This window comes from Podarcis tiliguerta, assembly GCF_965153285.1.
Source record: "Podarcis tiliguerta genome assembly, chromosome: 14".
In the NCBI taxonomy this organism is placed as follows: domain Eukaryota; kingdom Metazoa; phylum Chordata; class Lepidosauria; order Squamata; family Lacertidae; genus Podarcis; species Podarcis tiliguerta.
Window position 1 is genome coordinate 20,554,808 of NC_139547.1, and position 21,228 is coordinate 20,576,035.

Genomic DNA, 21,228 nt, shown 5'->3' on the forward strand with positions numbered 1-21,228 from the left:
GGTGTGGTCTGGGGAGAGTTCAAAAAGCCTCCTTTCATCCCCTGGGGCCTGAGGTTCTCCCACTCCCACTTTAGAGGAAAGCAACCTTCAAATGCAATCCCAACGGATGCCAGGGCTTCTGCAACAAATGTTTGATCACCTGGGTTGTTTGAAAGAGAGTCTCCATGCCACGTGCGAGGAGGAATGCTTCTCTGCCAGACCGAACATTGGTGATGTGCTTGAGGCAAAGCAGGAGACCCCTCCGGATGTGGACATAACTGTTGGAAGTATCGTGGTGATGCCAGTCCTGGTACAGCCGGAGCAGTTTATGAATATAGCCTCTGTTCAGAGCTCGCCGGCTATTCGACTCTGAAAGCAGAGGACAACAGGTGACTTAGCAGCTGCTGGGAAAGTGCGCAAATGAGGACACAGCTATCATTTACACAAATGCATGCATTTTGTTCCATCCGACATGCTGTTTCTCAGGGCTATTAATATTTGCAGGTGTAAAAGCGATTCTACCAGGAGATTTCTATTTTCCACTGACAATGCATGACCCAAATCAAAATCTGTCTGGTTCCATGCAGACTTCCCTCCCTCATTGTCTTTGTAGTTGTACACTCTAAGCTGAGCTATAACTATAAGCACGCGTCTTTTCCCCCTTGGGAAAATGCATCATAGATTTTGTAGCTGTAAAGATGCATAAATTTCGTTAGGTGCCATGTATTTTTTTAACTCCAGTGCTTAAATGTCCACTGTATCTTTGCAAAGAAGGAGGACGTGGAGCAAAGCAGAACTGGCCACACCTTTGTCGCCTTATTGTTCACACCCCCATGATTTCCTGGTCCAGTAGGCACCATTCATCACTGCTGATACAGTAGATGAAAGTTAAACTTATGATTCAAGACTATGCAATGCTTGGCGATAACTTCTGGATGAGAGAGCAATGGCTCTGACAGATGCAAGGCTGATTTTGCTTAAACCCACCCTAATGAAATTATCCATTTCATAAATCTCAAGCAAAGCCCTAACCGACAGCATATCACACAGCCCATGTGGGCCCATATCATTCAGTGAGATTGTGTCTGGCTTTGAGAATATGTGCTCCCATTGTAAGTGTCTTTTTTTTAATAAAAAAAAGGTCAGACTCATCAAAAGCTGTCAGAAGCATGGTAATCAAAGAGACCATTGAGCACACCTTCTTGAATCACAATCATAGGGGCTACAATCATTCAGACTGTCTGGTTTGTGGCTTAAGTGTTTTCAAGTCTACTAAGGCACCAATTCTTTGTGACATTATCAAATTGGCCCACAGATACCAATGAAGCCATAAACAAGTGAAAGGACAAGGTTAACACCAGCTCCATTTGTCAGACCAGTTCCAGCTTCAGAGATAACCATCAGCGTGTGTGACATGAATATCTGTGCTAGAAGCAGAGCCATTCCAACCATCACCCCAAAGCTGTGGAATGAGAAATTGTTCCTCCTTGCTTTTGTTGAAAGAAGAGATCATGGACCTTCCTTTTTTTCCACCTGGTTCTCTCAGTAGGTTGTTGCAGGGACCAGTAAAGGCCTCTTATATACCTGCTCAGGTTGTCCTTTTATATACCTGCTGGGATTGACAAGGCATCTTACCCTTACCTGAATCTCATAACTCTCTGGACAGGTGATTTGGTCTGCAGCCACAGTGTGGAAATAAAGGAAGAGATTGCCCACCAGATACCAGGCACTCTACTATTTAAAATAGGCCCCAGTGTTTTTGTTACATTCCCCTTCTCAATAAAGTAATCAATTTTAATCTAGAATTTAAATTCTCAAAACTTTCTTATTTGTTAATTTGAGCAAGTAAACTATTGCTCTCACTTCATTACAAACAGTATTTCTACCTGCAGCACACTTGAGCAAACCCGCTTCTCTTCCTTTCACAGATATTTTGTTGCCATTTGCAACTGTATCTGCCTCTAATTAGTTATCATTTAACTCTTTGGGGAAATAATTAGCATTACACATCATGTGCATGGAAGTTGCCGAACCAATTAACCAACAAGAAGGATTACTGTTACTAGCACCAGTTTCCCCCTAACTTAATATTGCTGGATAGTTTTGATGAACTGCAAAAGCATTTTTAGTTTGCTTTCTGTTGCCACCCTGGAACTTTTCTTTATTAGTGCCACTTTGTTTTGTATGATTCCTTGCAAATGAAGGAAAACAACTTTTCTGTTTGTACATGTTGATAATATAATTTTGGTTACTGAGAACAAACAAGATTGTACAAAAACAAGATTGGGCGCAGGCCTGGCCAGGACATAGGTGTCTTGACAGTGACAAAGGTGACCTGTGTGCTTGCTTGATTAACAGCTGTTGGGAACTTCAAGGTCCTTGCTCTCCCTTCATATGGCCTTTGTACTGGACCTGGAGACTCCAATAGAGAGCATTCCATGTCAAGAAGTAGGGCAAGTGGGCACCCTATCAAGTGACAGAGCAGGAGCTACACAGAGCAGGGCCTTTTCTCTGGTGGTGCCCATTGTATGCCTCGCTCTTCCCAGACCTTCTCTCTTTTGACCTGTATTTTGGAGCTTTATAATTTAGGAAGACTTTGGAAGAACTGGTTGACAAGTCTTATTAGTTGCTGAAGTATGACCGGATTTTATTTGCTGCTATTCTGTGCTTCTGGTGCACCAGGGTTTACACCAGCGTAATAGAGTTGGCCAGGATGCCAGAAGGGATACCATTTATGAGCTTTCTCCATTATCTGCAAAGCAGGGGGTGTTCAGTCAACAGTGCAAAGGCTGGGCTGAAGCGCTCCCTGCTGGTTACCTGCTTTCAGCAATAGGGGTCACTGTTTGGTAGTACCCAATTGGTTAGCTGTCAGATTCTAGAGCTCCCTATTGGTGGCTCTTAGGTAATTCACAAAATACAGAGTCCATTCATAAAACACAGTGTTCATTCATAAAGCAGTAACATAAATCTCCATTGCTACATATTGGGTGTATATTTCAGTGGTTGAATGTACAGGTTTATGGCCATGCTGTAGTGTAGTGCTTAAGTGACTGTGAATAAAAGGTGGCTGGGCTCATTGTCTCAGGGTTTGGGGTGGGGGAGCGGTGACAAAACTGATTTCCAATAAATGCGCCCCTTTATTTCCATAATAAGTCCTTGGGTCCGTATTCTAAATAGTGACACTAGGGACTTAGAAGGTGCAGGGCTTGTCAGTCCAAGCCCTGCACAGTTCCATCAGGGCTGACCTTAAGGTAATTGGAGCAACTGGGCGATATTGGGCCCCGCGTGCCACTCCTAAGGGGGCCCTGCACTAGGGCAATCTTGATGGATTTTATTTGTATTTATAAGATTTTGCAGACTTTGGCTGTGAACTGGGGCCCTGGGGGGGGGATTCAAGTTGCGCCCCACTGCTTCAAATTGGGCCCCACTGGCTAGCCCTGAGTCTCGTAGTTGCTGGGCCTGAGTTGCCCTGCCCTTGCATGAAGTCTTGGGTTTGCAATTTTGGGAGAGGGGAGACTGTGGCACTGGGGAGAGGGCAGGCTGGTGAGGCCCCCTAGACTTAGAGGCCCTAGACTTCAGCCTACGTAGCCTATACATAAATCCAGCACTGTGGGAAGGACCCCATAATCCCTGGAGAGGCAGTGCTAGTCAGTGTAGACCATGGGTAGGCAAACTAAGGCCCGGGGGCAGGATCCAGCCCAATCACCTTCTAAATCCGGCCCGTGGATGGTCCGGGAACCAGCGTGTTTTTACATGAGTTGAATGTGTGCTTTTATTTAAAATGCATCTCTGGGTTATTTGTGGGGCATAGGAAATGGTTCATTTTTTATTTATTTTTTCAAAATATAGTCCGGTTCCCCACAAGGTCTGAGGGACAATGGACCAGCCCCCTGTTGAAAAAGTTTGCTGACCCCTGGTGTGGACAATAGTATAAGGCAACTTCCTATCTTTTCTATAAATTCCACAATGTTTTGACTTGTTTTTCTTGCAAATAAAGAGTTATCTGACTCAAAACACACTGGATGATTTGTGGATGACTTTTCTTTAAGATCTTTCTTCTGCCACCTTAGGAACAGTCATTTTCTGCTTTGGAGAACATTTTGAGACTATAATTGCCGGTCTCTTTAAATTGCTCATTGTCACTGTTGTTGTTTTTTCTCAGAAAGAAGCAGAGCAATCTGCTTTCTGGGGGCCCCTCCTCTTTTTTCATATTTTTTTTTTCCTTCTTCCCATAACCACCAAGCAAATGCCTCCAAGATCCGCTTCAGCTCGCTAATTTCCTTTAAAAGCTGCACAAGTTTCTAATGCTGGTGAATGCTGATAGTCGGCAGTGACAAATATGACCAACATTAGATTAAAATAACTGGTTGATAAACAAATTACTCACTAAAAATAAATATTGGATTAAGGGCTTTGGAGGGTAGCATAGTTATGGTAAGAGTGCCACCATGTGGAGCCAGGAGACTATCGTTTGGAAGGAAAGAGAAGGTGGTGGGGGAGGGGAGGCAAGCAGTGACAGCTCAAACTGAATCCTACAGTCTTTGAATTAATGCACCAGTTATTTAAATTACAGCGTTCAGAGCGTGTGTGTGAATTTGTGTTTATTTATTTTTAGAGTGACATTTGGCATGTATGTGTCTGTGCACACGTGATCCTATGCACATTAACTTGGAAGTGAGCCCACTGAGTTCAATGGCACTTACTCCCTAGCAAGTGTGCGTAGGATTGCAGCCCTGTTTATTTCATGCATTCCCTATTTCCCTAGTGGGTTAAAGCTCCCAAGGCAAACTGCAATATACAAAGGGAGGCATCCAAGTAACACGTCTTGTCAGTGCAAGGATTGACGGTTGCACGGCAGAACTTCCCCTCCTCTCCTCCCACCATGTGCCCCTTGAATCTGTTCTAGAGGCAGATTTGTGGAAGGTATGGGGCACAAAGGGAGGATAGAGGGGAGGTCCATTGTGCAAGCTTAAATCCATGCACAGATGGGACTCTTTGGTTGGATTATACTGCCCACACAGTGCAAAACCTCTAACTTTTATAACAGAAGTAATAGCTCCCAGTTAAGTGTTGGAGGGTTCTTAGGTTGCTCTGTTGTTTTCATAACACACGGGGTCACTCCTGTCATTAGGCAGAGTGAGGCAGCTGCCTCAGGTGTAAGAAGCTACGGGGTGGGCAGCAGCAGTGAGGTGCTGGAGAGGTGCATGCCATGTGACCTGCCTTGCTGAAACATGTCCTAGAGTCATTTTCAGACTTTTGCTTGCCAGGTTGCATGATTGGGAGTGGGTGCGATGGGTGGCTTTGAAATTTACATTCATTGCTTCATCCACATCCAGCTTTGCACACCACTAGCATGTCTTCCCAGAAGGAAAGGTGGCCCTCTAGCTGAAAAGTGTTCCTCGCCCCTTCTGTCGGGCAAATGTGTCTGAAGAAAGATGAGAAATTCCCACATGCACCACTCCGGGCTCTGTTTCAAAACCAAGCATTTGTGACTTCAGTGACTCCTAATGATTAGTCCAAATTGTATTAGCATTTTATACCTTGGGCTGACATGGTACCCTGTATATGTTGTGGACTACAACTCATCCCTGTCGTCCCCGACCATTGGCTGATAGTAACTTGACTCCAACAACATCTGGAGGGCATCATATCTGATCAGATATCATCTACTCTGACTGGCTCTACCTCTCTAAGGTCTCAGACAGATGTATCCCATCTCAGCTGTCCAAGATCCTTAAGATGCTAGAGATTGAGCTTTCTGCATGCTAATGTGTTTGCTCTTTTGCTGAGCTGGGACCCACACAACCTAGCAAGATGCTGTTCATTAAGTCACACCAGAAGTCTATCTAAGCTACTACTATCTGCTCTGATGAACAGGACTTCTCCAAGCAGAGATTTTAGCCAGGCTTCCTATTAGTGGTGCTCTCAGGGAAGGACTTTTGGGCAAATCCAAACAAAGCAGGGGGGATAGCCAAATTTTGAAGTATGTTTCCATCTCAAGACAGAAGTGGGACCATGCTTTACCTAGTTCCACCTTTGCCAACCTGGTGCCCTCCAAATGTTTTGGATTGCAACTCCCATCAGTCCCAGCCAGCATTGCCTGAAATTAAACAGTGAGTGGAGCCTATTTGATCTCAGCTGAGAGGCAGTTCCACAGAACTGAGCCCAGCGTTACTGAATGTACAACTCATGGTGAATATAACCTATGAATCTACATCTCACTAACAGAGAGTCCTGCAAATCAGGCAAGGATATAAGAAATCATTAGGTATCCCGGACCTAAGTTGTTACAGGCCTTGTAAATTAATAGTAGCATATGGGCAGCTAGTAAAAGATTTTAAGGACTGGAGTTATGTGCTGGAGGCAGAGGCGGTTTTAGTGTACCACAACCCGTTCGGCCGCACTGGGCACCACACAACCGGGGGCACCACAGCAATGCCATGGAATAGAGCGAGAAAGGCAAGATGCACTGAATTTTAGCATCACATGGAACACTGCTGAAATTTGAGTGTCTGCCACTTCTGGTGGTGCTCTGTCCTCTCCCCCCCCCCCCCCGCCCAACAGTCTAGCCACAGCATTTTGCACTAGCTGAATTTCTCGGCCAGGCCCAGGGGTAGAATAGTAAAGGGTGACCTAACTGTAAAACTGCATCCCACCCGAGAACCTGAAATTCAATTGGAAATGCCAGAAATTGAACTTAGGACCTTCTACTCGCAAAGCATGCACTCTGCCACTGGTCCGCACCAACTCCACATTGTTGCCTCGGTATTTATGCTCAACAAAGGTACCCTCCTAGCCTTGTGATCTGTTCTCTGCCTCCTTTTGCCCTTTCCTTATTTTATTTGCCAAGACTCCAAACTCAAACACTAATATTGACTAGCCTTCTGGGTCAAAAACAGTAATGTCAGGTCTTGCTACTGACAATCAAGCTGCAACGCATGCACGCTCGCAAATACCAGAGGGGGAACAAAACCTGACTTGTGGAATTTTCTCCCACGTACAGTGACTCCTGTAGCATATGTCTGACCAGGTGTTGTTGTGTTAATGCTGCATCTCTACTGCCGGTGTTACTACAATACACACCACACAGTGCTATGCCAACATAATAGATACCACTTCTTCCACTCTGTGCCAGGTGTAGCTGTAGTCATGCCAATATCAGCAGGGACACCACAGAGATTTCAGGCTCAGCTGAGGTCATCAGGAAGAATCAGCTGTTCTGTATGTTTGGAGGTCTTCTGGAAGCCCCTCCAAATATATAGAACAGCTGATTCTTCCTGATGACCTCAGTTGTATGTTTGGAGGCCCTACCATTTAAGGAGAGTGAGCCACCTGAAGCAGAGGTTCAGGGCCAGCCCTATCAATAGGCAGAGGAAGCAAGTTTGGAACTAGGACATAAAGCTAAACTGTGCATAATCAAAAAAGAAAGCAAAAGCTTTTGATCTCTTCCTTGTGGCCACATCAGAGGAGGAGAGAGGAGGAAGTGGCTAGGTGTGATGTTTGAATGCAGCCAATACTGCTACTCAAATCTGTTATCTTTGTTTACACACACACATACACACACCCTCTATAAACAGATAACAGGTTTCAGGATTGCTCCCTTCCCCAATCTCCAGTGTCCTCCAGAAAGCATCTTCTAACAATGTCCTCCCATCAAGACCCATTCCTTCACCATCTTTGGCCATTACAAAACACTGACCAAACACTGGTGTACTGTGCTCAGGCTTTGCTTTTCAGGGGAGCCCATAATCTCACAACCCTTTTAGAGGACAATTTAAGTGCATCTTTAACCAGAACACCCTTCCTGCTTTTAAATGAGTATAAGACAAGCAGAATATACACTGCAGAGTAAATGAGAACATTATACAGCAGGTTTATTGAAGAAAAACAATCCTCCAACAATGTATAACAGTGGGAAATAGGGAGTGGCTCAGATACTGACCCTTGGTGCATGAGACTAAAGGGCTACAAGCACAGGGACATCTTCATTTTAACCGTTGAAATACTGGAGGATGTGGAATAGCACCCACAGTGGCCAAAGTGAAAGATAAATTGAGAACCTACATCTAAGTCTAACTGACTCCCTCATCAAACCAACCCATGCAGAGGGTGGCTTGGCTTGCTTACATGAATAAACTGGAGTTAACCAATGCCTGCCTTCTGCTTCCTCATCCTTGCTAGATTAACCACACAAGTGATCCCAAACAGTCAGGAATCACACCATGAATGGTCCCTTGCTTGGATGGGCCACTGCGGTGTGGCTTCATGTTGATAACACTGAGGGGGAGGGCAACGTAAAAGAATAGGGGAACTCCCCCCCCAAAAAAAGTTACAAAAATATGACTGGGGAAAAGTGATAATTCTCAGCAACACCATTGGGGGGAAAACCTTTGTACTGTTGTCTCAGCTCTAACTAAGCTTCAGTGATATGAAGGTCCTGGAGATGCCCAGGAAAAACGGATAGGAAAGGGAAACTCTTCCCTTCCCTTACATTCGTTTCCGCTCTGGAGCGGCCTGATCATTTCCCTTATTAAGATTTAATGTCTGAGCCAGAAGGTGTTTCCTCGTTGCAATAATTTGACCTTTAAGTGCCCAGGTTAATGCTAGAGTGTTATTTGCAAATGGAGAACATGAACTGCCTCATTTAAGTACAGCTTTCTCTGGATCTAATTTTTCACCAATGCATTCATTCCTAATGCTCATAAAAAACAAGGAGAGAGGGAGAGAGAAGGAGACAGGGGCGACGAGGAAGAGAACGAGATCATGGGTGAGAGAGAGAGAAAGGACAATACTTGCATTGTGATTTATAGTCGGGAAGATTGTCTGCAATGGTAGAGCACTCTTTCTTAATCAAAGCTTTATTAAATTCTGGTAATAAAAGGCTAAGTGTTTTTAGATGGGGAAGAGGCATAATAGGGTATAGCATTCTCTTCACGAACATTCACCCTGAGTGTGCGTGGGCTCATATAAAAGGCCTTTCCGTCTGACAGATACTCTAAAGGGGAGATACAAACTGTCGCATATCAGTTCGGTCATGATGTTCAAGTTCCCCTACCCCTCGCACCCCCTTGGCCATTTCAGATTGGATCAGAAATGAACAGAAGTATCCCCCCCCAAAAAAAAATATAATCAGGAAATGCACCGATCCAGATTAACACACCCAAGTCCCATTGGAACTGGTGGGACAAAAGGCAAGGAACCCATGTACAGTGGTACCTCGGGTTACATACGCTTCAGGTTACATACGCTTCAGGTTACAGACTCCACTAACCCAGAAATAGTACCTCGGGTTAAGAACTTTGCTTCAGGATAAGAACAGAAATCGTACTCTGGTGGCACAGCAGCAGCAGGAGGCCGCATTAGCTAAAGTGATGTTTCAGGTTAAGAACGGTTTCAGGTTAAGAACAGACCTCCGGAACAAATTAAGTGCTTAACCCGAGGTACCACTGTAGTAGATGGAGCAAGATCCAATTGCAGTTAGAGCCAACGAATTCTAGTTTTGTTCCCAACCTCCTCCCTGCTGAGTTCTACAAAGGCAACACACAGACTAAGCTGGAGGAAGCTTGCAACCAGAGACATCCTGTGGACTAGCTGTAAGCAAGAAAGCAGGGCGGGGCGGGCAGGGAGGCTGACTGAGGTTGGCTGGGCAGTGCAACGCTTCTCCTAATGGACAGTGCCAGGTCCTTAAATCCCTCCAACTTCCTCTTATCCGCTGCAATGCGTCCTTGAACTCTCTTAAGGTGCTGCCCCCCCACCCAGCCCACGTCTGATAGTTAAGTCTTTATTGACAAAGAAGCACTCACAGCAGCTCTCGCAGTGCTCCAAGATACACAGACACAGACACTTCTAGACTCCAGACAGCTGTCCTGCCCTGAAAAGCAGTTGCAGCAACAGGGGCACCACACACCTACACCCAGCTTGTGTATCTGACAGGGGGCACACACATGTAACCTGAGGCTCTGCCTACATGGAAGCAATCACTGCACTTCCCTCTTCAAGCCCTTCCAGGAGACAGGGGGTGGGGGTGGCAGGCAGCCTACTGGCCCATACCTTCCCTGAACGCTCTTCCTCCTCTGCTACATCTGGCATCCCTCCCTCCCTCTCGGACAGCTCTGTCCCTTCCTCCTGCTGCTTCCCTGGCTCCTGCCACGCAGCAGCTCACCAGGGTCTTTCAGGGAAGGGTCTTCCCCAGCCCTGCCTGGAGATGCCAGAAATCGAATCTGGGACCCTCTGCATGCAAGGCTCTAACCCCAAGCCAAGGGCCCTCCCCTATTGTCACTGCCAGTCAGAGTAGACATCGCTGGGATAACAATGGCATGTCTCAGGAGAAGGCAGCTTCACAAACATCAGAGCAGTTAAGATATTAATCTTGCCATTTTAGAAACGGCACCCCGGGGGGCATTTTTCCCTCTTACTGCTTTTGTAAGTTATGCTTTTTGAGGCATAGTAAATAAGGTAGGACATGACCTAAATATCACATGCAGCCTCCTCTCTTTTCACTGTATTAGTCCTCTGTGCCCTGTTTGCAGTTTCAGACAAGCAGTACTGATTAGGATGAAGGAGGAAAGAGGATATATCTTTGGGGAAACAGGAACATTTCTACCTACATAGACAGTGCAGGAAAGGGGAGGGGTGGGGTGGAATTCAGCGAGGAGGTGGAAAAGCTTACTTGATTTCAACAAAGCTGCCAGAGCTTCAACTGCTGCCCTAGGGAAAGAAAAGAAAAAGAAGGGAAATATCATTTTCTTCCATAATTTCTGTAACCTTTGGCTTCATAATCTCTCCTGCGGTTCCCCCAGCTACTGCAAACTGAGCAGAAGAGCTCTGTGTAAAAACCATCACACTTCCATCATCTTGCACCAGCTTGCAAGGCCTTATCCTTTGCGTTTGGCTCAGTTCTACAATTAGCCTTCTAGCCTTGCATTAGCGTTACACTGATCTGTAGTGACCAGTCAGTACAAACAGCTACCCAGTGCGTCGTGAGGAATTAGGCGGCATGCTTTTCTTGACACGACTCCTCCAGATCTCGCTCTCTTTTGCTGTCTAGGAAGCTCCCTGAGACCAAGTCAGACCATTGGGTCCATCTGGCTCAGTGCCAGATACATAGGCCAGCCATTGCTCTCCAGGATTCTGAGCAGGAATCTCTCCCAGCCCTACAACGAAATGCCAGGGGTTCAACCTAAGACCTTCTGCATGCAAAACAGAGGCTCTGCCACTGAGCCGTGCCCCTTCCCCCAATCTCTCAGTGCTGGGAGAAACTGGCTCTGGATTTCAGTGAACTTCCTGGTGCCTAAGCCATGACCGACCACAAAATATTTCCAGGAAGTACATTCTGGGATTCTAGCTGGGAACTTGTCACTGGTTTTCTAAACCAGTTGCATATCTACACCACAAACGTAAATATAGAACTAGATATATGTGTCAGGGACTGGGCAGAGGAGGAGTGGTGGAGACCACCTCCCCAGCCCGACCCTTCCAGAGAAGAAGAAGACAGTTCAGAATTACAACAGGGGTTTGAGGAAGATAACAGCTCAGAGGCAGATGGGGGGGGGAAAGCTGGGAAATAATGGGAGAGGAGGAAGAATAAGCACCAGATGGACACAGTATCTTTAAAAAGCATTCCCCCTCTCCCAAGCACTGAAAGTAGGAGAGCAAAGAACTCAGAGGCAGAGGGAGCTTCTCAGCACCCGTAGTGATGACGCATGAAGGGAGAGAGGGAGGGGCTGGAGACTCACTCGGGGCAACGCCATTATTTCAAGAGGATGCATTTCCAAGCCTCTCTCTGTGAATATTGAATAAAAAGCAGTTGGTAAGGACTTTTCCTTCTCTTCTCCATTCCTGGCAACCTACCATAGGAGGCTGGATCCTCTGCCACTTGACAATATGTATCTTGTATATCTTGATTTTTACTTTTTTGTTCTATTACTGTTCTTATATTTGGGTTTTAATATTTCTTTTTATTTTATTTCTGTTATCTTTGGGATAAAAATGTCTCAAGTAAATGTAATAAACACATTAGCATAATAACTATTATTAATATTGTAAAATGTCATTAATGGTACTGAAAGCTGCTGGGTGGCCCATCAGGATCAAGGCAGCCAAACTTCCCCTGCAAAGCACATCTCACAGAAAAAGTGTTCACACAGTTACAAGTTATGGCAGCTCCTGTGCGCTCCTGTCACTGTGCTTTTTAAGCTGGGTTCACATAGCATTAGCCACAATCCATCTGCATCCTGTAAGTAAGTCAGTAAGTAAGTTCCTAGCCTCACATGCTAACCATTTAACCACACAGCTCCACCGTATAAATAACATCTATTCCCCCATTGAACTTCAAAGATGGAGGACTGGTACTTCCAGGTCAGACGTCATGCGGAAAAGTGCCGAAATGGCATTGTTGGGGCAGCTAGCAAAGCAGCTGAAAAGACAACGAGTTTCTGGAGCATAATGTTGCTGCTCTGTTTCCCTGCTTCTAGGATGTTCTATGTGTCCACAGCATGCCACATACTGGCATCTTCAAAGCCCCACATGCCCGCTGCGTTGTTTCACCGAAATCACTATATAAACAAAGCCTCCGATAAATCGCATTAGCTTTCTCACCAAGCCAATTATCAAGCTGCAGTTGGAAATAAATATTTTATTGCCATTCAGCTGCCATTTATCGCGTATTCAGCTCGGCAGCCAAGCAGAGGCGAGATTGCGGGGCAGAGAAGCCCACTAGCACCCGCTGTTCCAAGGCTGGCCTTCTTCCTTGTTTACAATGCGATCCCACCCCCCTCCCCACAAAATGAATCAATTGGAGTCCAGAAAAGGCTTTGCAAACAAGCAACAAATCACCATGTAAAAGCCAGCTGGGCTGATGCTTCAGTGCACTGATTGAAAACTAGGGCAGTGATCAGAGCCGCAGAACAGGAAGAAGAAGGAGAAAAAAATTATAATGGCCAGGTGGTTACCGAGTGGTGGCCAGTGAGACACCAGCCAGTTTTGTGTATCAGAATGCCACCTGATGGAATGGGAATGAGCAGGCTGTGCCAGGAACACGGCAGTATTTCTTTGCTACGTCTCCTTCTGTGTGCACCTGTATATCTGTGCACAAATCAGAAGTGATGCATAAATGACAACGGGGTTTTAACAAGGAAGATGGGGAACATCTGCCCTGTGCCGTATCAGACCCACGGTCCATCTAGCTCGGCATTGTCTACACAGACTGGAAGTGTCTCCCTCTGGTGAAAACCATTGTTGTTGTTGTTTAGTCGTTCAGTCGTGTCCGGCTCTTCGTGACCCCATGGACCAGAGCATGCCAGGCACTCCTGTCTTTCACTGCCTCCCGCAGTTTCGTCAGGTTCATGTTTGTAGCTTCGAGAACACTGTCTAACCATCTCATCCTCTGTCGTCCCCTTCTCCTTGTGCCCTCCATCTTTCCCAACATCAGGGTCTTTTCCAGTGAGTCTTCTCTTCTCATGAGGTGGCCAAAGTATTGGAGCCTCAGCTTCACGATCTGTTCCTTCCAGTGAGCACTCAGGGCTGATTTCCTTAAGAATGGATGCGTTTGATCTTCTTGCAGTCCATGGGACTCTCAAGAGTCTCCTCCAGCACCATAATTCAAAAGCATCAATTCTTCGGCGATCAGCCTTCTTTATGGTCCAGCTCTCACTTCCATACATCCTGCCTTTCACCCTCTGGCCAGTGACCCCACGTAACAGTACTGTCTACTCTGCCTGACAGTGGCCCTCCAGGGTTTCACAGGAGTCTTTCCGAGGCCTCCTTAGACATCTCGAGGATGGCAGCTGGGACCTTCTGCGTGCAAAGCAGATGCTTTGCCACAGAGCTTCAATCCTTCACTCTAAGAAGCTACCAGGAAGTTAGACCCTTGGTCCATGTAGCTGATGACACTTACTGGAGGTGGCTCTCCAGGGTTCCAGGCAAGGGTTTCTCCCTGATGAGAGGTTGAACCTGGGATCTTCTGCTTGGAAAGTAGATGCTCTGCCACTGAGCTATGCCACTTCCCAGGATGTAAGGAGGGATGACTCTTCCCATTCTCCCTTCTCTCCCCCACCACACCCACACAAGGATTATGACTGTGATAATCATAGGTATGGCCAGTGAAATTCTCAAAGGGATGGTAGATGCAAGCATGCTCACAGGTCTCATCCAACAGCCAGAATCTTCTTATGTTCTCTGCCACCAAAATGGAGACCGCAGAGGGGCTGTGGACCTCTAGTGCCTGAGATGCAAGGTCAGTCTCAGAAGAGCAGGTGAATCCAACCCATTAAAAAAAAATCCCATCAATGGGTTGAGGTTGAGTTCATCCTAGGAACATGTGAGCACAGGAAGCTCACATGAGACCATTGGTCCATCTAGCTCAGTTTTGTCTACACTGACTGGCAGTGAAAAAATTCTGCACCCCTGCTTGGGTTCCAAGGCTCCACTCCTTGGTCTCTAGGCTCTGGATCTGACCCTCTAGCAACACTAACACGGGAAAGACCAGTCCTTACTTAGCCCCTGCATTTCATGTATGTTACAGCCTTGTTGGGTTGCCAGACTTCCATGGCTAACCTGAAGTCTCCAGGTTTGCCTGTCTCCCTTCAGATGGCAGGTGGTGGGTTTGAATCTCCAGCTGAGAGATGATGAAGACAATGATATGATTTTAAAAAAATATTAAGCATGCAGCTTGCAAGCTATAGCCCAGCGGGAACACTTAAACCTATCTGGCCAGAAGCAAGTAGGCTAGATTAAATGTTCCCTGCCCAGACTCCTGAATCAGATGAGAAGAAATGGTCCCCTCACTTTGGCTGGACCTGAGAACATCCTCTGTAACTAAGCTTTCTATCTTACTTTGCAGTAAGTGATGTGAGGTCTGGGATGCTCCTGACCGTGCAACAGGAGTGATGCAGTAGAGCAGTAAAGCGAGAGGGGGACACTGTGTCATAGATATGGCAAGTTGACAAATTCACTGCTACATACTGAGAAAGTGAGAGCAGGAGATGGGTGGTTTTTGTGCACATGGTCACCTGGTGTCATCATAAGGCAAAGCAATGTTCTTTCCTCCAGCATCAGAGGGAGATAATGAGATGAAGAAGGAGAGAGAAGTGAGGATCTGGATAGAGGTGGGGGGCAATAACCAACAGTAAAACTGCATGGCACAGAGAGAGAGAGAGAGAGCTACAGAGAAAGTGAAAAGGCCCCGAAGCTGTGAGCATATGCTGCAGCAGAACTCTTGACATTGTGCCCAGTGGAAAACCTGATAATTGTCTCAAGAAAAGATGGGAAATACACAGACAAAGCTCCATTCCAAAAACCCAGACCTTCGCCAAGGAGATTCTGATGAATCCCTGTAACAAAGAGCCAAGTTTCACTCCACCAAACTCTTTTAAATCTGCCTCAAAGAGAGGGATGGAGGGAAAGAAGATAGATGATAGATGATAGATTAGATCAGACTTCCTCAACTTCAGCCCTCCAGATGTTTTGAGACTACAATTCCCATCATCCCTGACTACTGGTCCTGCTAGCCAGGGATCATGGGAATTGTAGGCCAAAAACATCTGGAGGGCCGAGGTTGGGAAAGCCTGGATTAGATAGATAGATGATAGATGATAGATGATAGATAGATAGATAGATAGATAGATGATAGATAAATAGATATAGATAGATAGATAGATGATAGATAGATAGATAGATGATAGATAGATGATAGATAGATGATAGATAGATATAGATAGATGATAGATAGATGATAGATAGATAGATAGATAGATAGAGATAGATAGAGATAGATGATGATAGATTAGATAGATAGATAGATAGATAGATAGATAGATAGATAGATGATGATAGATAGATAGATAGATAGATAGATGATAGATGATAGATAGATAGACAGATAGATGATAGATAGATAGATAGATAGATAGATAGATAGATGATAGATAGATGATAGATAGATAGATAGATAGATAGATAGATAGATAGATAGATGATAGATAGATAGATGATAGATAGATAGATAGATAGATAGATAGATGATAGATAGATAGATAGATAGATAGATGATAGATAGATAGATGATAGATAGATAGATAGATAGATAGATAGATAGATAGATAGATGATAGATAGATAGATGATAGATAGATAGATAGATAGATAGAGAGAGAGAGATAGATAGATAGATGATTGATAGATAGATAGATAGATGATAGATACCATCTTCCAGGGGAAACTATGTAAAAATAACGTTGTTAGGATGGATCAGTCTATTTCTGGACCATAATTCCATTCATAAATCCTTTCTACCCTGTGTCTGCATTAATCTGTGGGTTGTTGTTGCTTTTTTAAAAAAACAACTATGTATGAAGTTTTATTCTTATATACATATTTTATCAGAAAATTCCATTTCGTGCATATCTTATCTCAATGTGCATAATGTGCATATTTCTAAGCATATTTTACTCTGAAATATGCCACTTTGTTTTCCATATCTTGGTATGCTTTTGAGCTGAGGATTGCAAAATCCGGAGAATTCATGCTCTGGTCCTTTTACAGTATTAGTCGAAGAGGTAGAGATCTGGTCAGTTCACCGAAAGATGCAGACCAAACAAAATTCTCCTCCATCTCTAGAACTTCAGTGTAAAAAAAAGGAGGCTTGCAGAGCTTCTAAGAGGTAAATTAGTCAAGTAGAACTTTAACTGATAGAACTTTAACTGGTTTAATCACTGAGCGCATTCGTTTTATTGATGGGGATGCAAAGCAAAGGCACATTTGCTTATTAGGGGGAGGAGTTGCCAGTTCTCTGGTGTGCTGCTATAATACTGAATGCAAAAGGAAATCTTAACCATCGCTGTTAGCTTTTTCAATTTCTTATGAGATAAGTTGCTATTTAACTTGCACATTATGGAGAATGGGCTCCTAGATGGCTGCGGCAGAAGGCAGTTCAGACTGCAGGCACAAAGGACCATATTTTTCAGAGCTTCTCCACTTAAATGCCTTCCTGTGTGTACTTAAACAGCACATCTGAGTGAAAAGTTTGCAGTAATTTTCACCAGGATGCGCCACTTCGGCATATACAAATGACATTTTAATGTGGGTTCTTCCCCCCGCCCACCGCATTCCTCTTATGAATTCCTTCCCCTGAAACATCCCAAAGCGATTGAGAACTAAAGGCAATTTCAGATCCAGTGCCGATATAGATTGAGATAAGATTCACCACTGTAAAGGCTTGTGGGGAAGGGGAGGGTTTCAATAGACATTGCAAAGAGAATAGAGGTGGCGTCAGTCTGATATGTAAGGGAGAGCATTTTAAAGGGTAAGTTCCAAGTCACATGGTATGGAATGGGCCTCCTGATGAGATGGTATGCAGCTGCAGGAGGCTCCATTCTGCAGAACTCAAGTGATAGGTTGGGTCTATGAGACAATCTCCTGCAGTTACAGCACCTCCGACTAGACATACGCCCTCAGGGGGAGTACAACCCTGACCAAAGAACACAATTGACCAATTATCTGCACTCAAGGTCGAGGAACACCTAGTTGGACATGTCACTGCTAGCACCTTGTTCACGTCATCAAGCCACATCATTGAAACTGATCATGTGACTCACAGGAAATGAAGGAATGAAAACCTATAAAGTGGTACCTTGGGAGCCGAATGGTATGACACTCCTGCAGCCAATCAGAAGCTGTGCTTTGGTTTTCGAACAGTTCCGGGAGTCAAAAACACTCCCAGAATGCATCCCAGAATACAGGTACAACTGTATTGTATATTAAATATATATATATAACCCACACTCCAGGTTATGCATGCACACATCAGCAGCAGAAATATGAAGTTACACAGCTCAGAAAATTCCGCCACTCATTCTGCATAAATAAGCTCAGACTAATAAACCCAAGGAACCTACATGTGAATATGGGAAACTGCATTATACCAAGTCAGACCATTAATCCAATATTGTCTATTATAATATTTGACAGTGGCTCTACAGCAAAACTTTCCCATCTCCACCTGCAGATGCTGCAGATTCAACCTGAGGCTTTCTGCATGTAAAGGAGATGCTCTACCACTGAGCTATGGCTCCTCCCATGTGTCCACATGGTCTCTCTTCGCTTTTCAATCCTGCTTTTCAATCCTCATTTATAAGTAGCAGTTAAACCACAGTTTCCCAATTTGGATGTCATAATAAACTGTTGTTTTATAAGCCAGGACAGAAGGACCAAATCTAGGCATGTGGAAAGGGGGATGAGTGGAAGAGGAGGGAGCATAGAGACACCCAGCTCATTCATGGGCTTGTGGCTGGACCATCCCAATACCTCAGAGAAAGCTTGGGTGCTATGCAGATGTGAGTTTTTTAAAAAACCAGGTCTGTGACTGCATAATGAAATTTGTATTTGCTGCATTTGTATTTCAAATTATTTGTTGCATTTGTTTTTCAAATTGTTTGGTTAGGAGCCAGATGACTACTCTGCTGCAAATTATTTAGCAGCTTGACAGTGCTGTTTAAAATGCATAATCATATGAGATGCTTTATAATCAAAAAGCCTTAGAGCTAGAGAAAGGGACAAAACCTATAGCGATCTGGCTGCCGAGCCAACTGCTCCGAACAACAAAGGCCTCTGAAGCACCTCCAAAACCAGCAGGTTGGACAGGGAACAAGCAAACAGATTGAAAAATGCTTCTTGCACATTCAATGTGTGCAAACTACGGACATAAGCAAGGAGGAAGCTCTTCATTGTTCTCTGTGCCAAATGAAAATGAGATTATCTAACAAGACTGGACAAGCACAAAGATGTGGTAATAAAGGAAAACAATCTTTTATCTTGATATGGCCAAACCCAGGGGCCCATCAAACTTCACAAAATCCCTCTGCAGAAACACACTTTTGTTTAGAAATTAAGCAGGTATGAGGCCGCATATTGATGGTTTCATGCAGGCAGGATTCGCCATAGCTAGCTACAAGGGAAAACATAGGTGTACACAAACACTGCGTGATTTTCATGCTGAGTTCAGCATGAAACTGTGTCCCATGTGGAATTTTGCAAGATTTCTAACAGCCCCTTAGATTTGGGATGCAGCACAATACAAAGGAACAACGGATGAGATTGTGACTCCACCACCCTGGGGTCCTCCAGCTGGCTGGGGCCAATGGGAGTTGTAGTCCAAAAAATAAAATTGCTTTCCCCACCCCAATTAATTCTCCTTTTGCTTGCAGTGGAAGAAAGTGACTTACCTTGGGGGGGGGGGGTGATTGAGAGTAGCCAGGCAATCTGCCCATGCATCTACTAGTGTGAGTGAACAGTGGAAGGCAGAAGAGCCATAGCACCATGATGGAAGAATTGTTTTGCATGCAAAAAGTCCCAGGTTCAACCCCTAGCATCTCCAGGTGGGTCTGGGAAATACTCCTGCAAATAATACCAATGGGATCCCCAACCCTTAAGCACTGGGCCATCACAGTTAAGTGTGGGTGAAGGCAAAGCTATTGTGTTAGGTGAGCATTTGGTGCTAATGGACCATGAGGAAGCACACCACAAAACTGTGAGTGGTTCTGGCTCTTCCCTGGGAATCATCATCCCTCCCTTTGTTCCTGTGCATTGTGCTGCATCCCAGCTGTGGCTCAAGCCCAGGGTTTCCCAAACTTGGGTCTCCAGCTGTTTTTGAACTACAGTTCCCATCTTCCTTGACCATTGGTCCTGCTCGCTAGGGGTGATGGGAGTTGTAGTCCAAAAAGAGCTGGAGGCCCAAGTTTGTGAAACCCTGCTCTAGCCTGATTGGGCAGTCAAGAAAATCAACAGTTTAAAATATACACTATAACAGGGCTGTCCAACAGGTCGATCGTGATCTACCAGTTGATCGTGGGATCTCCCCCCCCCCCCCCGCACCAAAAAAAAAAGTTGGACAGCCCTGCACTATGATAAAATTGCAGATTAGAATACATGTCAGCTTTATATGTCAAGGTAAAGGTAAAGGTAAAGGTACCCCTGACCATTAGGACCAGTCATGACCAACTCTGGGGTTGTGGTGTTCATCTCACTTTATTGGCCGAGGGAGCTGGCGTACAGCTTCCGGGTCATGTGGCCAGCATGACTAAGCCGCTTCTGGCGAACCAGAGCAGCGCACGGAAACACCTCTTACCTTCCTGTTGGAGCGGTACCTATTCATCTACTTGCACTTTGACGTGCTTTTGAACTGCTAGGTTGGCAGGAGCAGGGACCGAGCAATGGGAGCTTACCCCATTGCGGGGATTCGAACGGCCGACCTTCTGATCGGCAAGTCCTAGGCTCAGTGGCTTAATCCACAGCGCCACCTGCTTCAAGGAAAGCTTATCTAAACAGAAAGGTTTTTAGAAGGTTCTGAAAAGAATACAATGGGCAGGGAGTTCCAGAGTTTAGGAGCTGCCACACTATAAGATTGATTTGTTACAAATGCAGAAGAATAGCTACACATTATGGTCTGCACATTCATCCTAGAGGTGCAGATTGAGTCAATCCAGACTGGAATTTGCAACGATCGAACTCCTCATGTCTCCCTCCCCACTCCCCGCCCTAAACTACTATATGCAGGTCACTGAACCCTTCGCCTCCTACAAGTCTCTGCCTCTCCCAACTGCTGCATGTTATAAGGCACTCTGGAGATAAAAGATGCTACCATCAAAAGAGAACCCAATACAGAGTGTTCTCAGACTGTAACGATGTATGGGAGATAAGAAGAGTGCTCATTTTTAGACTTATCTGCAAGGAGATAAAATGCAGCAAAACTAATTTGAAAACGCCGAATGATTGGGGAGGGCTGGGGTGGAACAAACTAGAAAAATGTAAAGACCAACTTATAGCAAGATAAGGGGGAAATTGCAGGATGTGTTCACCCCAACCCTGGCCATGGGGATGAAATGCATGTCAGTGGAGAGGATCTGCTAGAAGAGAGCAATGGGAAACATAATATCATACAATGAGCCCACTGGTTCAGGCCAAAGGTACATCTTGTCAAGCATCCTATTTTCACAGTGACCAAGCAGGTGCCAATTGGACTGGACCAACACACCCATGAGGCAAGGTGAGGCAACCGCCTCAGGTGGCAAGGTCCTCCAGGGGCAGCAGATCATGATGTCAACCTTTCATCCTTCCTTCCCTTGTTCCTGGTGTAGATTTCCCCTGATGTCCTTCTTACCTGGTGGGGAGGGGGAATGCCATTTTGGTGGGTCATTTGAGTGGAGGGCAAATATAGGGTGGCTCTCCAGATGTGGCTAGACTCCAACTCCAATCATCC

At 45.2% G+C, this 21,228-nt stretch overlaps 1 protein-coding gene across 2 annotated transcripts in view; it reads right to left on the reverse strand.

Moving 5' to 3' along the window:
- Window positions 1-21,228, reverse strand: part of AGBL1 (AGBL carboxypeptidase 1) — a 388,355-nt gene that overhangs the window by 321,090 nt on the left and 46,037 nt on the right. For both annotated transcript variants that reach the window (XM_083411906.1, XM_083411907.1), the window contains exons 6-7: window positions 10,649-10,686; window positions 140-348 (exon numbers count right to left, since the gene is read on the reverse strand). In XM_083411906.1, the coding sequence (XP_083268032.1) occupies window positions 140-348; window positions 10,649-10,686 (247 nt within the window). The remainder of the gene's footprint in view (window positions 1-139; window positions 349-10,648; window positions 10,687-21,228) is intronic.